The 18,873-nt window shown below is 44.2% G+C and overlaps 1 protein-coding gene across 1 annotated transcript in view; it reads left to right on the top strand.

Annotated features, from left to right (window-relative positions):
- The window catches only part of LOC309549438 (protein unc-93 homolog A-like), a 911,642-nt gene that overhangs the window by 478,914 nt on the left and 413,855 nt on the right, over window positions 1–18,873 (top strand). The window contains exon 5 of the mRNA XM_082249731.1: window positions 308–522. Coding sequence (XP_082105857.1) covers window positions 308–522 — 215 coding nt within the window. The remainder of the gene's footprint in view (window positions 1–307; window positions 523–18,873) is intronic.

The following is an 18,873-nucleotide window of genomic DNA, read 5'->3' as shown; positions in this document are numbered from 1 at the left end:
CGTCAGATTTATTGAAAGTCAATCCTTCGGAGTAGTAGAGGGATTGAGACTGAGGAAAAAACATTTTGGCTGGAGTTAATATCATTAATATCCATTTTATACAGGGTCCCCTTTGTTTTGCAGACCACCTGGAAATATTCCTTTTGTTAAATATATCTATTCAATCTTTGTATGTTCTTTCATACTGTATAACTACTTTTTAGCATTTGCAGTACATTTTACAATTTTTTATAATGTTATTAGTATAAAGAGTCAATTTTTTCACCTCTTTGCTTCACATTTCATTGTCCATTGTGTTTTTATCAAGGAGCTGGGATACTTGCTGTCTTGCTTATAGCCATATTCCTGGATAATATTGATTTAAAAGAAGAAGAGTCTGGAGGGGCTGACAAAAGAGAATCATTTTGGATGAAAACCCTGGCAACAGTTAGGCATCTTCAAGATAAAAGACAAGCTCTTCTTATTCCTTTAACAATGTGGAGTGGTTTTGAACAAGGATTTCTCGCTGGAGATTTCACAAAGGTGCTGTAATCAAATGCTATCAAACAATCTGCTGTAATATATGTAATATTTACTTTGTGTGTGTAAATACATTTTTACAGTATATATTGTGGAGAGTCAGCCTGGGGCAGGGTCAAGAGGGGGTTAAATGTAGAGGGCAGGTACTTCCCCTACAGTCCTGATTAAAAAGCTGGTCATAGATGGATTACATTTTCCTTCAGCCAGGGCTGGAAAAAAAAAAAAAAACAGATTCCGCTATCCACACAAACAAGGTGGATGCAGGAATCCTCCCCACTGGAATAGTATATTCTGACAGTAGGGACTTTCCACTGCCAGGATACACTGATCAGTTTCAATCAGGTGGATCAAGAGACAGAGAGGAGTTTCTGTGGAGAGAGGTGTCCTGTGTGTAGCCTGGATCTCACTGAAAGACATGCTTGACTGAAACTTTACAGGTTGGTGAGCCTGCCTGTTTGGGTTTTGAATCTGTGCTGAAGGTAATCACATTCTGCTTCTGTTTTAAGAGAGTATTGCATTGACAAGAAACTGTTTGGTTTGAATTGAAGATGAAAACAAAGCCTTTCAAGGTTTTTGCTGACAAGGCACATTTTAACCGCTTCAATACTGGGAGCTTTCACCCCCTTCCTGTCCAGGCCTATTTTCATCTTTCAGTGCTGTCGCACTTTGACATTTGCGCGGCCATGCACCACTGTACCCAAATGAAATTTGTATAATTCTTTTGAGAAAGAGCTCTCTTTTGGTGGTATTAAGGTCCGGTTCACACTTATGCGATGCTGGAAGGCTGCGAATCCGCAGCCTGTTCCCGCATCGCACACGCACCCCCGGCAGTTCACACTGCCATATGCGATACGCTGGGGGTGTCAATGTAATCTTAATGACACCCCCAATTTGATCGCATATCGCAGTGCGATCTTGCAGTTCGCACAGGATCGGATCGCACAAGTGTGAACCGCTGTGCGATCCGATCCTGATGCGGCTGCAAAAAAGGGTCCTGTGCGTCTTTTGTGCGGGTGCGGTGCGAATTTAGCCACACAAAGTGTATGGCTAAACTCGCACCGCACAGCCGATCGCATGTAATGAAGGAGCAGTGCGCTCCGACATTACATGCGAACCCCGCACTCGCATAAGTGTGAACCAGGGCTTAATCACTGCTGGGTTTTTATTTTTTGCTAAAAAAAAAAAATTAAAAAGACAGAGAATTTGGGGGTTAAAAAAAGTTTTTCTTAGTTTTTGTTAAAAAAAAATTGCAAATAAGTAATTAAGTAATTTTTCTCCTTCCCTGATGTGTGCTGATGAGGCTGCACTGATGAGGAGGTACTGATGAGGCTGCACTGATAGGCGACAATGATGGGAGGCATTGATAGGCAGCACAAACTAAAAGACTGAAAATCTTTTTTTTTTTTTTTTTAATTTAAAACATTTTTACTACATTTTTTCTTTAAGGATACAGTACATTTCATTTTTCAGATGTTTCTTAAAATAGGAAAATACCACGTTCAATACAATTCAATATAATCCAATTCCAATCGTGAAAAATAAAATTAAACACAAAAAGTGTAAAACAATCCGTGAAAAGTGATGTCACAAACTCCAAACCTAAAGTGGGAAGTGAAAAAGGGGGGAAAAAAAAAGGGAAAGAGGGGATAATTCCCAAATATAATTTGATAAAAAAAAAAGTGTAAATATTTTTAGTGATATGTGTGATATGTGGCTAATATTGTGAAATCATTTGGTGTATAACTTTAGGTCCATTATATTTGTGAAGTGAAAAAAAAAAAAAAACCCAAAAGGAGCAAATTTTTCCTGTTTTTTCCAAAAAAAAGAAAAAAAAACATCTGAACCAAATAGAGCTGTTGTTGTCAGAACAATCACACGTTTCATTTAACTTTATAGAGGAAATAAAAAAAATAATATATAACGTATTATTCCTTCTACCTCTCCTTACGTATCCCATTTGTCCCCCCCCCCCCCCCTGGGGGGCTCCACCTACAGACCGATCGAAAGAGGGAAGAAAAAAGGAAAAGGAAGAGAGAGAGAAGGGAGAAAAGAAAAAAAAAAGGGGAAAAAGATAAGGAAAAACCCCCATCTACTCCGGCAGAGTCAGGGGGTTCTAGAGGCTCACTCCTTATACACATAAGGGAAATATCCCTAGAATTAAAGATTTAGCTGTATATACTCATCGGAGCTTGTGAATTGTAACCATGGTGACCAGCGTATTCGGGTTTGCTCCTCAGAATTGTTTAATGCTGCGGTTAGGAGTTCCATGCGATGTATTTAATTTACTCTTGCAGTCCACATTTGTCGCGTAGGGGGACATGTCTGTCTCCACATTGTTGGAATGCAGGCTTTCGCAGCATTGAGTAAGTGGGCTATCAAAGACTTCCTATATTTCCTAATTGATCCCCTCGTAAGATGAAGTAGGCACAGTGCTGGATCCTCGCCCACCTCCACCGAGGTAAGTTCCTTATTCGCCAGAGCGACCTCCCTCCAAAAATCCCTCAGAGAGGGACATGTCCAAAAAATATGCATCATTGTGCCTCCCTCAGCACCACATCTCCAACAACAATCTGGAATCGACCCATCCATTTTATGCAGGAGTGCAGGGACTCTGTACCAGCGAGTGAGAATTTTGTAACTAGTTTCCTGATATCTGCTGGCCAGGGAAGACCTATGTACCATTGATAAGATTTGTTTGATTTGTATGGGGGTAAAGGAGACTTTGAGACTTATTCCCATTGACGTATATATGGCAGAGGTTGTTCCTTCACTGTTTCTCCCAACATCGCATAAAAAAAGATAGTGCATGTGGGATAGATGGTCCCCCCTTGCATAATGTCTCAAATGGGGGACAATGCTCACGGGGAATAGCCCTGCCTTTGAAGATGTAGAAGAAAATGTCTGATTTGTAGAATACTTAAAGGATCTAGATTCAACCCTGGCCATGCCTTAATCTCCAAATGAGATGGCGGGTCTTTCTCTGTCCAAACATCCATGAGACGCACCCTCCCCACCTGAGCCAAAGCAGTCACCCTGTTGTTCATGCAGCCTGGTAAAAATTCAGGGTTGCCTAAGATTGGTGTCATAGGAGATATCAATGGCGCTATCTTCGGGTGACTTTGTACTCTACGGGATTCACGTATTGTAGGCCCAATTGTCGGGTGCGAATAAAGTATATCATTCGTCATGATTGGTGTCCAGGGGGCCAGAGGGACAGGCCGGCCAGCCATCCCATTCTCTAGAGATACCCATTGTTTTGTAGTGGAATTGCAATGCCAATCCAATACTCGCATAAGGTGTAAGGCCCTATAGTATTGGAGAATGTCTGGTAGACCAATCCCCCCGCTATCTTTAGGGAGAGTGAGGATCCGCATCCCAATCCGAGGGGATTTGGTGGCCCACACAAAAGATCGAAACAGTGCTTGTATTTGAGAGAAAAACAACCCAGGGGCTGATATTGGAAGAGCTTGCATAACGTATAAAATACGAGGCAATATGTTAATTTTGAGTGCACTGCATCGGCCAAACCAAGTCAGTGTGAGTGTTTGCCAACTTTGGAAATTCGAACGAAAAATCCCCAAAAGGGGCAAAAAATTTGCTGAATAATTGGTTCACGGGATCCGCTGTAATATTCACCCCAAGATATTTTATCGAGCTGGTGGACCAATGGAAAGGGAAGGCTGTACATATAGATCTCCAGGTGTCCAGGGGCACAGAAACATTCAAGGCCGCAGATTTAGAGAGATTTATCTTATAGTGAGATATGTTGCCATATACCTGAAGTGCATCCAGTATATGTGGCAAAGATTTAATAGGATTCATCACAACAAAAAATCAGATCATCAGTAAACACTGCTACCTTGTGGTGTTCACCCACCACCCGGACACCTGTGATATTTCCATCCCTGCGTATTGTACACAAGAATGGTTCTAAGGTTAGGATGAAAATCAAGGGGGATAATGGATAGCCTTGTCGCATACCAGTGTTGATCTCAAAGAAATCCGATCTCCACCCATTAACCCGTACTGCCGCCGTGGGTGATGTATATAGGACAATTATACAGCCCAACATCCACGGTCCTAGGCCAATATATGACAGGGTGGCCTGGATAAATTCCCAGGCCACCCTGTCAAAGGCCTTTTTTCGGCGTCTGTGGAAAGTAGCATCATGGGGGTTTGCGTTGATCGAGCACTATGTATCAGATCCACCACTCGGGTCGAGTTATCCCTCGCCTCCCTGGTTGGAACAAAACCGACCTGATCCCAGTGTACCAATTGTGGGATATAAGGTATTAATCGGTTTGCCAACACCTTGGCGAACAATTTAAGGTCAGTATTGAGCAGGGAGATCGGGCGATAACTCCCACACAGTGATGGATCCTTTCCTTCCTTATGTATCAAAGTTTTATATCGGCCCTCAGAGAATCTAAAAGGCATACTTCCTCCTTCTCCAATCGAATTGAAGTATAATAATAAAGGGGTCTTCAAATGTTGCATGAATTGTTGATAATATGGAAGGGTATATCCATCAGGGCCGGGAGCCTTGTGTCGCTTAGACCGAAACAAGGCCAGGGTCAACTCTTTTTCTGTAATTTTACCCTCCATAGCTGTCGTCTGTTCTAGCGACAGAGGAGGCATACCAGATGCTTGTATACATGCCGTCGCCACATTGATTTTCTCCTGTGTGTTCTTAGTTGCATCTATAGGTGGCAAATTATATAGAGCTTTATAATATGCCTATAATTCTTCTGCGATCTCAACTGAAGAGTGAATTTTGCGACCGTTTGTGTTTTGTATTTGTGAAATTACTGTGCGTTTTTGTGGCCCGCGCAAGGCTCTCGCCAACATTGTCCCCGGTTTGTCTGAAAACTCAGAATATTTTCTTCTGGTTATCATAAGGTTCCGAACTGTTCTCTGAAATAAGAGTTTATTAAACTCTTTCCTTGCTTTCATAAGGGTGATTAGGTGTTCTCTCGCCAGAGACTGTTTATGGGAAGCGCTTAATGTTGTAATACATTCGAAAAGCATGGTTACCACCCTCTCTTGATCTCGCTTGTGTCTGGAGCCTATCCTCATTATTACTCCCCGAATAACACACTTATGTGCTTCCCATGTTATCCCGGGTGCTTGTAACGGGTCAGTGTTGTTCGCAAAATACTCTTGTCAGGGCTACATCAATTTCAGCCCTGGCAGTGGGAATCTGCAGGAGAGATTAATTTAATCTCCAAGTCGCTAATCTCGGTGGTCCAGAGTCCCACTCAAACAACAGATGAACAGGTACATTATCTGAAAAGGAAAATTAATCTATATGAGTAGCAGCAATCAGAGGGAGGTCGTTCTGGGATACCATAAATCTATTCTGGAGTAGGTATTGTGTGTAGCTGAATAGTAGGTATAGTCCCTCTCCCCAGGGTGCATTATTCGCCATGGGTCAACCAGATCTAAAAGGGATATTCCCCTCTTCAATCTGTTTAATCGAGAGTACGATAGCTGGGGTATTCCTCATGAAGTGTCTATGAGGGGCTTTGGTGAAAAATTGAAGTCTCCCCCCCATTATCAGATGCCCCTCAGGGAATTCCAATATAGTCGATGTTAAAGACTGCATGAAGGGTATTTGATTGGCACTGGGGAAATTCACAAGAGTAATTACTCTTTGTCCCAGCATCCCTTTAATCATCAAATACCTGCCCTGGGGGTCGGTCTGTAGGGCCCTAAATGCCCATGGGATATTTTTGGATATGACTATACTCACGCCTTTCACTTTAGGGATGGGCGAGGGGGGCGTGGTATGCCCAAGAAAAATCCCTATTATACAGTCTGGGGATCAAATCTTTCTTAAAGTAGGTTTCCTGGAAAAGCGCTATACAAGTATGGCTTCGTCGCATATCAGATAACAGTCATGAGCGTTTTTCCGGGGTGGACAGCCCTCGGATGTTTAAAGTGGTCAATTTAAGATTTGATATCGTCTCACCTGCTGGAGCCGCCATGTCTCACCTCTGTGTCCCTGTCTCTGCCGGATGGGTGGGGGCAAAAAAGAGAAAAGAAAAAGAAAGAAAGAGAGGTTGAAAAAAATAAAACAATGTTCTTCTTCATCTCTGAAGGACGAGGCCCATATGGAGTAGGAGGGAGGTTGAGGTGGTGGTGGATGTGGCGGTGACATAGGCATGCGCACAGGGTGTGCCGGGTGTGCCTGGGCACACCCTAATCACCTAGGGCACATAGCATTGCCAGTGAGGAGATGGGAAAGATCTCCCTCGGACCTGCTCTGCTCTATTTCTCTTTGCCTACAGGTACATGGCCCCGATACATTACTCTCCCTGCTGGCAAACACATGCATGTGTATTTCTACTTTGGGGTGCACACCTTAATGCAATAGGCTGCGCACACCTATGGGCGGTGTAGGTGGAAGCGGCGGTGGAGGAGGACCAGGGCCGGATTAAGAGCATCATGGGCTTGGTGCTGAGGATTTTGAAGGGCCTTAAGGGCCGTGCCTTGCCATGCACCCAGAGGAGGAAGGGTGCAGCCATGCATGCCTAATTCAACATGGGATGCTGTCTCTGAAGCCCATAAACACATCCATGCATCGGCAACTGTCCCTCCTTGTCCGGCCTTCGCGCTGTGTGGGGAGGTTCTGAGGGTGCTGCCTGGGGAAGCGAGCATAGAAGCCAGACTTCTGTGTTTACAAGTGACAGAAGAGCGGTAACAGTGAATATGGCCAACCCGGGGCCTATATAAAAGGTAGGGGCCTGGAGCTGCAGCTCCAATAGCCCCTACGTTAATCTGGCCCTTAGGAGGAGGACGAGGTAGCCAACACTGCTTCTTTTCACAAATTTTAAATGAGGGTACACCCCAAAAGAGTGAGAAAGAGCAAAAATGGAACAATGGGTGGGTAAGGTCGGTATCCATTGCTATTCTGCACAAGGTACGGAAAAGTCCAGTGGGATCCATGCCTGGTTCATTTTAATGAACGTGAGCTTGTCCACATTGTGTCTGGACAGGCGGCTGCGCTTGTCTGTTATAACGCCCCCAGCCGTGCTAAATACCCGTTCAGATAATACACTGGCTGCAGGGCACGCCAGCACCTCCAAGGCGTAAAGGGCAAGCTCAGGCCATGTGCCCAATTTGGAGACCCAGAAGTTGAAGGGGGCAGACCCCTCATTCACTACATGTAGGCGTGTGCACACATACTGCTCCACCATGTTGGTAAAATGCTGCCTCCTGCTAAGACGTTCCATCTGAGCTGCTGGTGCTGCTGTTTGTTGTGGCGTGCTGACAAAGCTTTTCCACATTTCGGCCATGCTAACCCTGCCTTCTGAGGTGCTGGCGGTGCCCTGGTTGCGTTGGCGACCTCCTCCTCCTCCTCCTCCTCCTCCTGCCTTGTGCTTCCACTGCGGCCCCGCTGTCAGATGGGAATGCCAGCAGCATGGCGTCTACCAGCGTGCGCTTGTACTCGCGCATCTTGCAATCGCGCTCCAGTGAGTGAATTAAGGACGGTACGTTGTCCTTGTAACGGGGATCCAGCAGCGTGACCACCCAGTAATCAGCACAAGTTAGAATGTGGGCAACTCGGCGGTCGTTGTGGAGACACTGCAGCATGTAATCGCTCATGTGTGCCAGGCTGCCCAGAGGCAACGAAAGGCTGTCCTCTGTGGGAGGTGTATCGTCCGTGTCCTCTGTATCCCCCCAGCCACGCACCAGTGATGGCCATGAGCTGGCTTGGGGGCCACCCTGCTGTGAACATGGTTCCATCTCCTCCTCCAGCTCCTCCTCCTCCTCATCCTCCTCATCCTCCAGAACTGTGCCCCTGCTGGACAATTGTGTCCCTGGCGTTTGTGTGTGCAGGAACCCACCCTCGGAGCCCCTTGCGAATGACTGCCCTGAAAGCCTTGGAAATGTTACCTCTTCATCCTCCTCCTCATCCTGTGCCACATCCTCTTCCATCATCGCCCGAGTTGTTTTTTCAAGGAGGCATAGAAGTGGGATAGTTAAGCTGACAACGGCGTCATTGCCACTGGCCATGTTGGTGGAGTACTCAAAACAGCGCAACAAGGCACACAGGTCTCGCATGGAGGCCCAGTTATTGGTGGTGAAGTGGTGCTGTTCCGCAGAGCGACTCACGCGTGCGTGCTGCAGCTGAAACTCCACTATGGCCTGCTGCTGCTCGCACAGTCTTTCCAGCATGTGCAAGGTGGAGTTCCACCTTGTGGGCACGTCACATATGAGGCGGTGAGCGGGAAGGCCGAAGTTACGCTGCATCGCTGCCAGGCGAGCAGCAGCAGGGTGAGAACGCCGAAAGTGCGCACAAACGGCCCGCACTTTCTGCAGCAGCTCTGACATATCGGGGTAGTTTTTAAGGAACCTCTGCACCACCAAATTCAGCACATGCGCCAGGCAAGGGATGTGCGTCAAACCGGCTAGGCCCAGAGCTGCTATGAGATTTCGCCCGTTATCGCACACCACCAGGCCGGGCTTGAGGCTCGCTGGCAGCAACCACTCATTTCTCTGCTGTTCCATGCTCCTCCACAACTCCTGCGCGGTGTGTGGTTTGTTCCCCAAACAGGCAAGTTGTAAAACTGCCTGCTGTCGTTTACCCCTGGCCGTGCTGAAGTTGGTGGTGAAGGTGTTACGCTGTCCGGATGAGGAGGCGGTAGAGGATGAGGAAGCGGAGTAGGAGGAGTTAGGAACAGGAGGCAAACTGAAGCGCCCTGCAATCCTCGGTGGTAGAAGGACATGCGCCAAATTGCTATCCGCCTCAGGCCCATCCGCCACTGCATTTACCCAGTGTGCCGTTAGGGAGATATAACGCCCCTGACCATGCTTACTGGTCCACGTATTGGTAGTTAGGTGGACCTTGGCACAGATGGCGTTGCGCAGTGCACACCTGATTTTTTCCCCCACTTGGTTGTGCAGGGAAGGGATGGCTTGCCTGGAAAAGTAGTGGCGGCTGGGCACGACGTACTGTGGGACAGCCACCGACATAAGGTTTTTAAAACTGTGCGTCTCCACCAGACGGAATGACAGCATTTCAAAGGCCAATAATTTTGAAATGCTGGCATTCAGGGCCAGGGATCGCGGGTGGGTTGGGGGGTACTTCCACTTCCTCTCAAGTGTTTGGGAGATGGAAAGCTGAACGCTTCCACGGGACATTGTGGAGATGGTTGTTGGTGACCCAGGTGGTGGTGTTGCTGACAGATCGTCTGTTTGCGGGGTGGCAGGTGCCGGTATCACTACAGATGTGGCTGGAGCGGCCGAGACTGCAGCAGAAGAGGAAGCAGGATGAGCCAGAGACGTTTCTTGGTTTTGAAGGTGTGTACTCCACTGCAGCTCGTGCTTTGCACTTAGATGCCTGATCATGCAGGTTGCGCTCAGGTTGAGAAGGTTTATGCCTCGCTTCAAGCTCTGATTGCACAGGGTGCAAACCACTCGTGTCCTGTCATCAGCACATTTTCTAAAGAACTTCCACGCTAGAGAACTCCTTTGAGCTGACTTTGGTGCGCTCGTTCCCTTGCTGCGTTGGGCAGTAGCGGGCGTAGTGTCTAGGGCACGGCCGCTCCGCTTCTGCACCCTGCTCCCTCTTCTGCTGTGCTGGTGGCTCTGTGCGACCACCGCCTCTTCCTCCAAACTACTCAGGTCACCTGCATGACGTTCATTCCATGTGGGGTCGAGGACCTCATCGTCCTCCACATCATCTTCCACCCAGTCTTCACCCCTGCCCTCCTTGTCGGTCTCCACAATGCTGAACGCCGCAGCAGTTGGCACCTGCGTTTCGTCATCATCGGAGACGTGCTGCGATGATCCTTGCATGTACTCATCTTGAGAAATAAGTGGTTGGGCATCGCTGCACTCAATCTCTTCCACTTCTGGGGCAGGGCTAGGTGGATGGCCCTGGGAAACCCTGCTGACAGAGTCATCAAAAAGAACAAGAGACTGCTGTATGGCTTGGGGCTCAGACTGCTTGCCTGATTTGCAAGGGGGTGAGGTGAAAGACGGTTGGACATCGGCTGCAGGTGCCAACTGTGACCTTTCTGCAGTAGACTGGGTGGGAGACAATGTGAAGGAACTGGAGGCACTGTCAGCAGCAAACCAATCTACTATCGCCTCCACTTGTTCTGGCCTCATCACTTCTAGGGGCGTATGATGCCCTACCAAATACTGATGCAGGTTCTGTCGCCTACTCACACTTGAGGAAGGTGTTTCACTTGTGCGTGTAGCTGGCACAGATCGACCACGTCCTCTCCTTGCAACAGGAGCTCTACCAGCAGCACCACGACCCAGGCCACGGCCCTTATTTGACGGTCTCCTCATATTTCTGTAATTTAAGATCTTGCCCTAGAAAGGTTTTTATTGAATAGCGGAATAAGAAATATGATCCAAAAAAGTGTATGTATCTCGCACGTACAAAACCACACTAGGCTCCAATTACTATTGTTTCTACCCCTAAAAGGATGGATGAGGAGTAGGAGGAGTATGGAACAGGCAGCACCCTCAAATCTTCAGAAGTATGAGATGAACCCCAAAAACTTGGAAAGGTGGATCTCACACGTACCGACACAGACTATCACGCAATTTAATTGATCCCCAAAGGTTTTAATTGAATAGCGGAATAGAAAATATGATCAAAAAGAAAGTGTATGTATCTCACACGTACACCACCACACTAGGCCCCAATTACTATTGTTTGTACCCCTAAAAGGATGGTTGAGCAGTAGGAGGAGGAGTATGGAACAGGCAGCACCCTCAAATCTTCAGAAGTATGAGATGAACCCCAAAAACTTGGAAAGGTGGAACTCACACGTACCGACACAGACTATCACGCAATTTAATTGATCCCCAAAGGTTTTAATTGAATAGCGGAATAGAAAATATGATCAAAAAGAAAGTGTATGTATCTCACACGTACACCACCACACTAGGCCCCAAATACTATTGTTTGTACCCCTAAAAGGATGGTTGAGCAGTAGGAGGAGGAGTATGGAACAGGCAGCACCCTCAAATCTTCAGAAGTATGAGATGAACCCCAAAAACTTGGAAAGGTGGATCTCACACGTACCGACACAGACTATCACGCAATTTAATTGATCCCCAAAGGTTTTAATTGAATAGCGGAATAGAAAATATGATCAAAAAGAAAGTGTATGTATCTCACACGTACACCACCACACTAGGCCCCAATTACTATTGTTTGTACCCCTAAAAGGATGGTTGAGGAGTAGGAGGAGGAGTATGGAACAGGCAGCACCCTCAAATCTTCAGAAGTATGAGATGAACCCCAAAAACTTGGAAAGGTGGATCTCACACGTACCGACACAGACTATCACGCAATTTAATTGATCCTCAAAGGTTTTAATTGAATAGCGGAATAGAAAATATGATCAAAAAGAAAGTGTATGTATCTCACACGTACACCACCACACTAGGCCCCAATTACTATTGTTTGTACCCCTAAAAGGATGGTTGAGGAGTAGGAGGAGGAGTATGGAACAGGCAGCACCCTCAAATCTTCAGAAGTATGAGATTGTGTTCACTGTACCCCACAAAGATTGTGTTCACTGCACCCCACAAAGATTGTGTTCACTGTACCTCAAAAAGGATTTTGTTCACTGCACCCCACAAAGATTGTGTTCACTGCACCCCACAAAGGATTTTGTTCACTGCACCCCAAAAAGATTGTGTTCACTGCACCCCAAAAAGGATGTTGTTCACTGCACCCCAAAAAGGATTTTGTTCACTGCACCCCACAAAGATTGTGTTCACTGCACCCCACAAAGGATTTTGTTCACTGCACCCCAGAAAGATTGTGTTCACTGTACCCCCCAAAGATTGTGTTCACTGCACCCCACAAAGGATTGTGTTCACTGTACCCCAAAAAGATTGTGTTCACTGTACCCCCCAAAGATTGTGTTCACTGCACCCCACAAAGATTGTGTTCACTGCACCCCACAAAGGATTGTGTTCACTGCACCCCAAAAAGATTGTGTTCACTGCACCCCAAAAAGGATGTTGTTCACTGCACCCCAAAAAGGATTTTGTTCACTGCACCCCAAAAAGATTTTGTTCACTGCACCCCAAAAAGGACGTTGTTCACTGCACCCCAAAAAGATTGTGTTCACTGCAGCCCAAAAAGATTGTGTTCACTGCAGCTCACACACAGAAAAATGGATGTGGATCACTGACACCTGCCTATCTCCTATCCCACACCACACAGCAATATCGATTGTAGTTTGTAGAACACAGTTTCCCTAAAATTCAGCAGCAGCAGCCTCTCCCTAACAGGATTGAGAAGAGATCGTAGATCAGGATTGAGTGCAGAGTCACCCCACCCCCCACACAGCAATATCGATTGTACTTTGTAGAAGACACTGACCCTATAATTCAGCAGACTCTATCCCTAAAATGCCTACAACTCGCCCTGCCTAAACACTCCGACCTGTCCCTCAATTCTATCCAGACACAAATGTTTTTTTCCTGCCTGTCTTTCCCTAATCAGCAGCCAGCACGTTGATGTGTGCTCTGTCCCTGATCTAAGCAGCAGCATGAAGACGCTGCGGCTGCCTGGAACTTATAAAGACTTGGTCACATGCTTCAGACGGCCAATCACAGCTACTGAGACATTTGCAGGCATGGCTGGGATGGCTTAAGGCACACCAGTTAAACGATTGTTGATTGGCTGTTGAAAGCCCGCCATGAAAAGAGCGCCAAAGCATGCAAAACCCGGAAATAAAACGACCGAACACGGATTTTTACCCGAACATACAGTAAAGTGTCCGTGTCCGTGTTCGGGTACAAAAAATCAAATTATTCGGTACGAACACGAATAATACAGTCCGTGTTCGCTCAACACTAATTGTGACATGTTGGGTATCGATTCACTCTGCGTAACAACATCTTTATCATTTTACAAAAAAATTGAGGTATATATTGTGTGGTTTTATTTTATTTTTTTTTTAATTCATTAAAATTAATTTTTTCCCCAAAAATTGCATTTGAAAAAACTGCTGCGCAAATACTGTGTGACATAAAAAAAATTGCAATGATCGCCATTTTATTTCCTAGGGTCTCTGCTAATGTTTGTAGGGCTGCAACTAACGATTATTTTCATAATTGATTACTTGGCTGATTTATTTTTTTGATTAATCGGATAATAACCTTAAAAAAAGTGTGGTGTATAATTTAGTTAATATGTATAGTTTAAAAAAAAAAGGCAATTTTATTCTTAAATATCTATATGCAGTGGTAAAAATCCAACCAACTACTGTATATGGTTAGAGAGCAAAATCTCTAATCCACTCAAGACAGAAGAGATATACTGTATATACTATTAGAGGTTGAATCTGGTAAATATCAACTTAGAGATTAAATGTTTTATTTAAAGAATTAAAAAAATGAAAGTTTTTTTCAGACAAAACTGTAATATTAAGGAAAATTGTTTTCATACTTACCATAATTTTTCTTTTCCTGGATCCTCCTCATGTCAGCCCCACCCCTCTTACCCCTCTTACCCCTCTAGTACAACCTCTAACTAGCCTTTAAAGTGCGGCTGTCTCCCCTAGGAAACTGTTCCCTTACAAGCCTTGCGACGGAGACCTGGGTGGGAAATCCTCAGCTGACATGAGGATAGGGATGAGCTTTGAGTTCGACTCAAACATTGGCTGTTTGCTCGTTTGTCGAATGACGAACAAATGGGCTTCTTCGTGGGAACTTCGAGTTCCCGCATTATCATGGACTATCTGACCTCTGAATTCCAATAAATAAATTAATGGCTGGCCGGGGGAATCGATCTCACGGTTCTCTTATTGCAAGCCTGGTATTCTTCCACCTACACCACCAAGCCTGCTTAGCTGTATGTACTCTCCCTAACTTTTATGTCATCCACTGTGTGTAGGGTGAGTTAGGAGTTAGTTAGTTAAGCAGGGAAAGTGTATTCAACCAAAGTGTATTCAACCAAAGTGTATTCAACCAAAGTGTACTTGATAGTGGTGTAGCTGGTAGAGTACCATACCTGCAATTGCGATGGTTGTGAGATTGAATCCCTTGGCCAACGTGTGATAAGGGGAACTTTATAATTAATAATAGCAGGGAGAGAGATTTTCGCTTTTTACAGTTAAGTTATATTTATATATATATATATATATATATATATATATATATAAATATTATATACACATACAGTGTGTGTGTGTGTGTGTGTGTGTGTGTGTGTGTGTGTGTGTATATATATATATATATATATATATATATATATATATATATATATATATATATATATATATATATATATATATATATATATATAATATATAGTGGGAATCTAAAGTTTGGGCACCCCAGGTAAAGCTTTGTATTAATGTGCATAAAGAAGCCAAGGAAAGATGGAAAAATCTCCAAAAGGCATCAAATTACAGATTAGACATTCTTATAATATGTCAACAAAAGCTAGATTTTATTTCCACCATTTACACTTTCAAAATAACAGAAAACAAAAAAATGGCATCTGCAAAAGTTTGGGCACCCTGCAGTGTTAATATCTTGTACTGCCCCCTTTGGCAAGTTTCACAGCTTGTAAACGCTTTTTGTAGCCAGCCAAGAGTCTTTCAATTCTTGTTTGAGGTATCTTTGCCCATTCTTCCTTACAAAAGTCTTCCAGTTCTTTGAGATTTCTGAGCTATCCGTCACGCACTGCTCTTTTAAGGTCTATCCATAGATTTTCAATTATGTTGAGGTCAGGAGATTGTAAAGGCCATAGCAAAAACTTCAGTTTATGCCTCTTGATGTAATCCCCCGTGGATTTCGAGGTGTGTTTAGGATCATTATCCATTTGTAGAAGCCATCCTCTCTTTAACTTCAGCTTTTTCACAGATGGCATCAAGTTACCATCCAAAATTTGCTGAAATTTTATTGAATCCATTTTTCCTTCTACTCGTGAGATGTTCCCTGTGCCACTGACTGCAATACAACCCCAAAGCATGAGTGATCCACCCCCATGCTCAACAGTTGGACAGAGGTTCTTTTCATTAAATTCTGTGCCCCTTCTTCTCCAAACGTATCTTTGCTCATTCCGGCCAAAAAGTTCAATTTTAACCTCATCGGTCCACAGAACTTGTTTCCAAAATGCATCAGGCTTGTCTATATGTTCATTTGAAAAGTTCAAACGCTGATTTTTGTGCTGAAGACGTAGAAGAGGTTTTCTTCTGATGACTCTTCCATGAAGACCATATTTGTACAAGTATCTCTTTATAGTGGAATAGTGTACCACAACTCCAGTGTCTGCCAGATCTTTCTGGAGGGATCGTGCAGTCAAACGTAGGTTTTGAATTGTTTTTCTCACAATCTTGCGAGCTGTTCTGTCTGATATTTTTCTTGGTCTTCCAGATCTTGCTTTAACTTCCACTGTTCCTGATGACTGCCATTTCTTAATTACATTCTGAAAAGAGGATATTGACATCTGAAAATGCTTTGCTATCTTCTTATAGCCTTCTCCAGCTTTGTGAGCGTCAACTATTTTCAGTTTCAGTTTTCTAGACAACTGCTTAGAAGATCCCATGGTGCTGATTGGTGGGGCAAGGTCAGATGAGTCTGGGCATTTAAAACCTTTGAGATTGACATCACCTGGTCTTCCCAGACGATGATTGAGAACAACCCATGACACTGGCAGGTCTCAGCCTTGCAAAGGGGGCAGTGCATGCTATAAATTCTGCAGGGTGCCCAAACTTTTGCAGACGCCATTTTTTCCTGTAATTTTGAAAGTGTCAATGATGGAAATAAAATCTAACTTTTGTTGACATATTATAAGAATATCTATTTTGTAATTTGATGCCTTTTGGAGATTTTTCCATCTTTCCTTGGCTTCTTTATGCACATTAATACAAATTTTTACCTGGGGTGCCCATCGTAGGTTTTTTAGGGTTCTCTGAATGCCTTAAATATATGTTTTGCCAACATCCCTGGGTCAGTAGAGTAATAAGAGTTTCTGGTGCCTCAAGCCAGGAAGAGGTTTGGGATTTTTTAGGCAAAGATTTGAAGTAGTTTTATATTACATAAAACAATGTATTATACATTTTAAGAACAATACATGTTTGTGTGTAGGGCTATAGGCCCTATTGTGTGAAGAAGTGATAGAGTTGAGTTTTACAGTGAGAATGGTGACTTTGGTGATTGCATGAATGTGTTTCTCTGTTCACTGGAGTTGGTTACAAGTTATTGGAATAGAGATAACATCCGCAATATAACTATATATAGTTTCGGCCTGGCAGCCTTTGTCAAGGATATCACCGTATCTGTAGTTGTAACAAAGAAAAATTATTTTAATACACATTGGTCTATTTTAATGGAGGATCCAAATTTGAAAGATCTAGTTCCTGAATACCCTCCCATAACATTTAGGAAGTTAGGATCGATAAAAGAGAAACTCGTATACAGCGAGTATAAAGAATGTGCAAGAAAAGATCCATGCAAGGACAAGGGAACCTTCCCCTGTGGAAGCTGTGCACAATATCGGGTTATTGTAAAATGCACCTCTACAACACTACCAAATGGTGAATTTTTTAAACCAAAACACTTTGCAAATTGCAAGACGAGGGGGGTAGTTTATCTCATACAATGTGAATGTGGATCATTCTATGTGGGAAAAACGAAACAAGAGTTTGGAACAAGAATCAATAAGCATATGAACAGCATGGAAATTGGCAACTACAATCTACCTCTGGGAAGACATGTGGCATCCTTCCATAAATATAAAATGCCAAGAGTTTCCTTCATGGCTTTAGACAGGATTCATATCCCAAAAAGAGGCGGGGACTGGAACAAGATGCTTCCCCAAATCGAAATGAAATGCATAAAACTTCTAAAAGCCACTATTTTTCCAGGATTAAACGAAACAGAAAGCTATCGTCCCTTTCTGCCAGGATTCACCTCCGGGAAAACAGACTAGACAATATTCACTATATACCCCACCACCACATGTAATTATCCAAAAACATACTTTGCAGAAACTATGACACATACCCATGTACAACCCTATATTCACCAAAAAACACCCTATATGGGCACTAACACCCCACGAAGGAGATGCTAACCCAACTCCAACAATATATTGCACAAACCAAGTCCTAATAAAAAACAAGCCATATACCATAATATGGTGTTACCCCACTCTACCCCTGTCTGCGTGCTCCCATGACACTTTTTGTGTCCTCTTGTCATTTCTGATTTTATGAATATTACTGCTGAAAAATCACTGTATTATGCAAAAAATGCAAAATAATTACTTTTTGTTTCTAAAAGTTTATTATATTTATATATATCAGTTTGTATTTTTGCCATCCTATTTGCATGAGAAACAAGCCTTCCTCTGACACATCCCTGTACTCTTGCACCCAGCACACAAAGCCCCAGCAGTAACCTAGCTGGGCCATTTTGGAGAAGAGGAGGACTTTTTTTCCATCTTTTTTCCTCCTCTCTGGGTCCTCTCCTAGGCATCCAGCTCCCTAGATTGTGTCGGCGGCGCTACATACATTCACAGCCGAGAATCTCAGCTGAGCTGCACGCGCAACATACCTCGCGCATGCGCAGTAAAGCAAGAGGTACGTGGCGGCCGTAACATCATAGGATCCCGATGCGCAGTACTGCGCATGCGCGGAGGGTATATAACGCTGGGGGACGAAACAGTACGCCAGTCCCTTGCTGGAGAGGGAGATGTGCAGACCTGCTAAGCGCTGCTGCAACTAACCAAGCTATACAAACCATGTAAGTCCTTTTCTTTTGATTGAATACTACTAACAGATTTTCCACACCATTTTAAAGGAACATTTATTTATTTTTTGTTCAAAGACTTTTTCAAAAATATTTTCTCTTTTTAGAATACATACTTTATGATTTGATGACAATGCTTGGCAAAACTATTGACCAGAAACACAGGAACTCACAGAAGCACTAAACTGCTTTTTTTTCCTGTGAGTAAAAGCAAATAAACAAAAATATTGATAACACCTTCAACCATACTTTTTAAATAATATATATCATCATTTTTAGAAGCAGCCACTTTAGTTCCTGTCGCAGGAAACAGGATAGGAGGAAAAGGTCTTCATTAGAGTTGAGCGGACACCTGGATGTCCGTGTTCGGCGGGTTCGGCCGAACTTTAAAAAAAAGTCCGGGTCCGTGTCCCGGACTTTTGCCGAACTTTTCCCGGACACCGAACCCCATTGAAGTCAATGGGGACCCGAACTTTCAGGCACTATAATGGCTGTAAAACACCAAAGGAAAGGGCTAGAGTGCTGCAAATGGCAGCAAAACGTATTTAAGAGCATGGCAAGTGCTCTGCAAACAAATGTGGATAGGGAAATAACTTAAAACAACAG

This window comes from Pelophylax lessonae (assembly GCF_965119305.1).
Source record: "Pelophylax lessonae genome assembly, chromosome: 3".
Classification (NCBI taxonomy): Eukaryota; Metazoa; Chordata; class Amphibia; order Anura; family Ranidae; genus Pelophylax; species Pelophylax lessonae.
The sequence above is the reverse complement of the archived record's forward strand: the minus strand, read 5'-3'. Positions and strand labels throughout refer to the sequence as shown.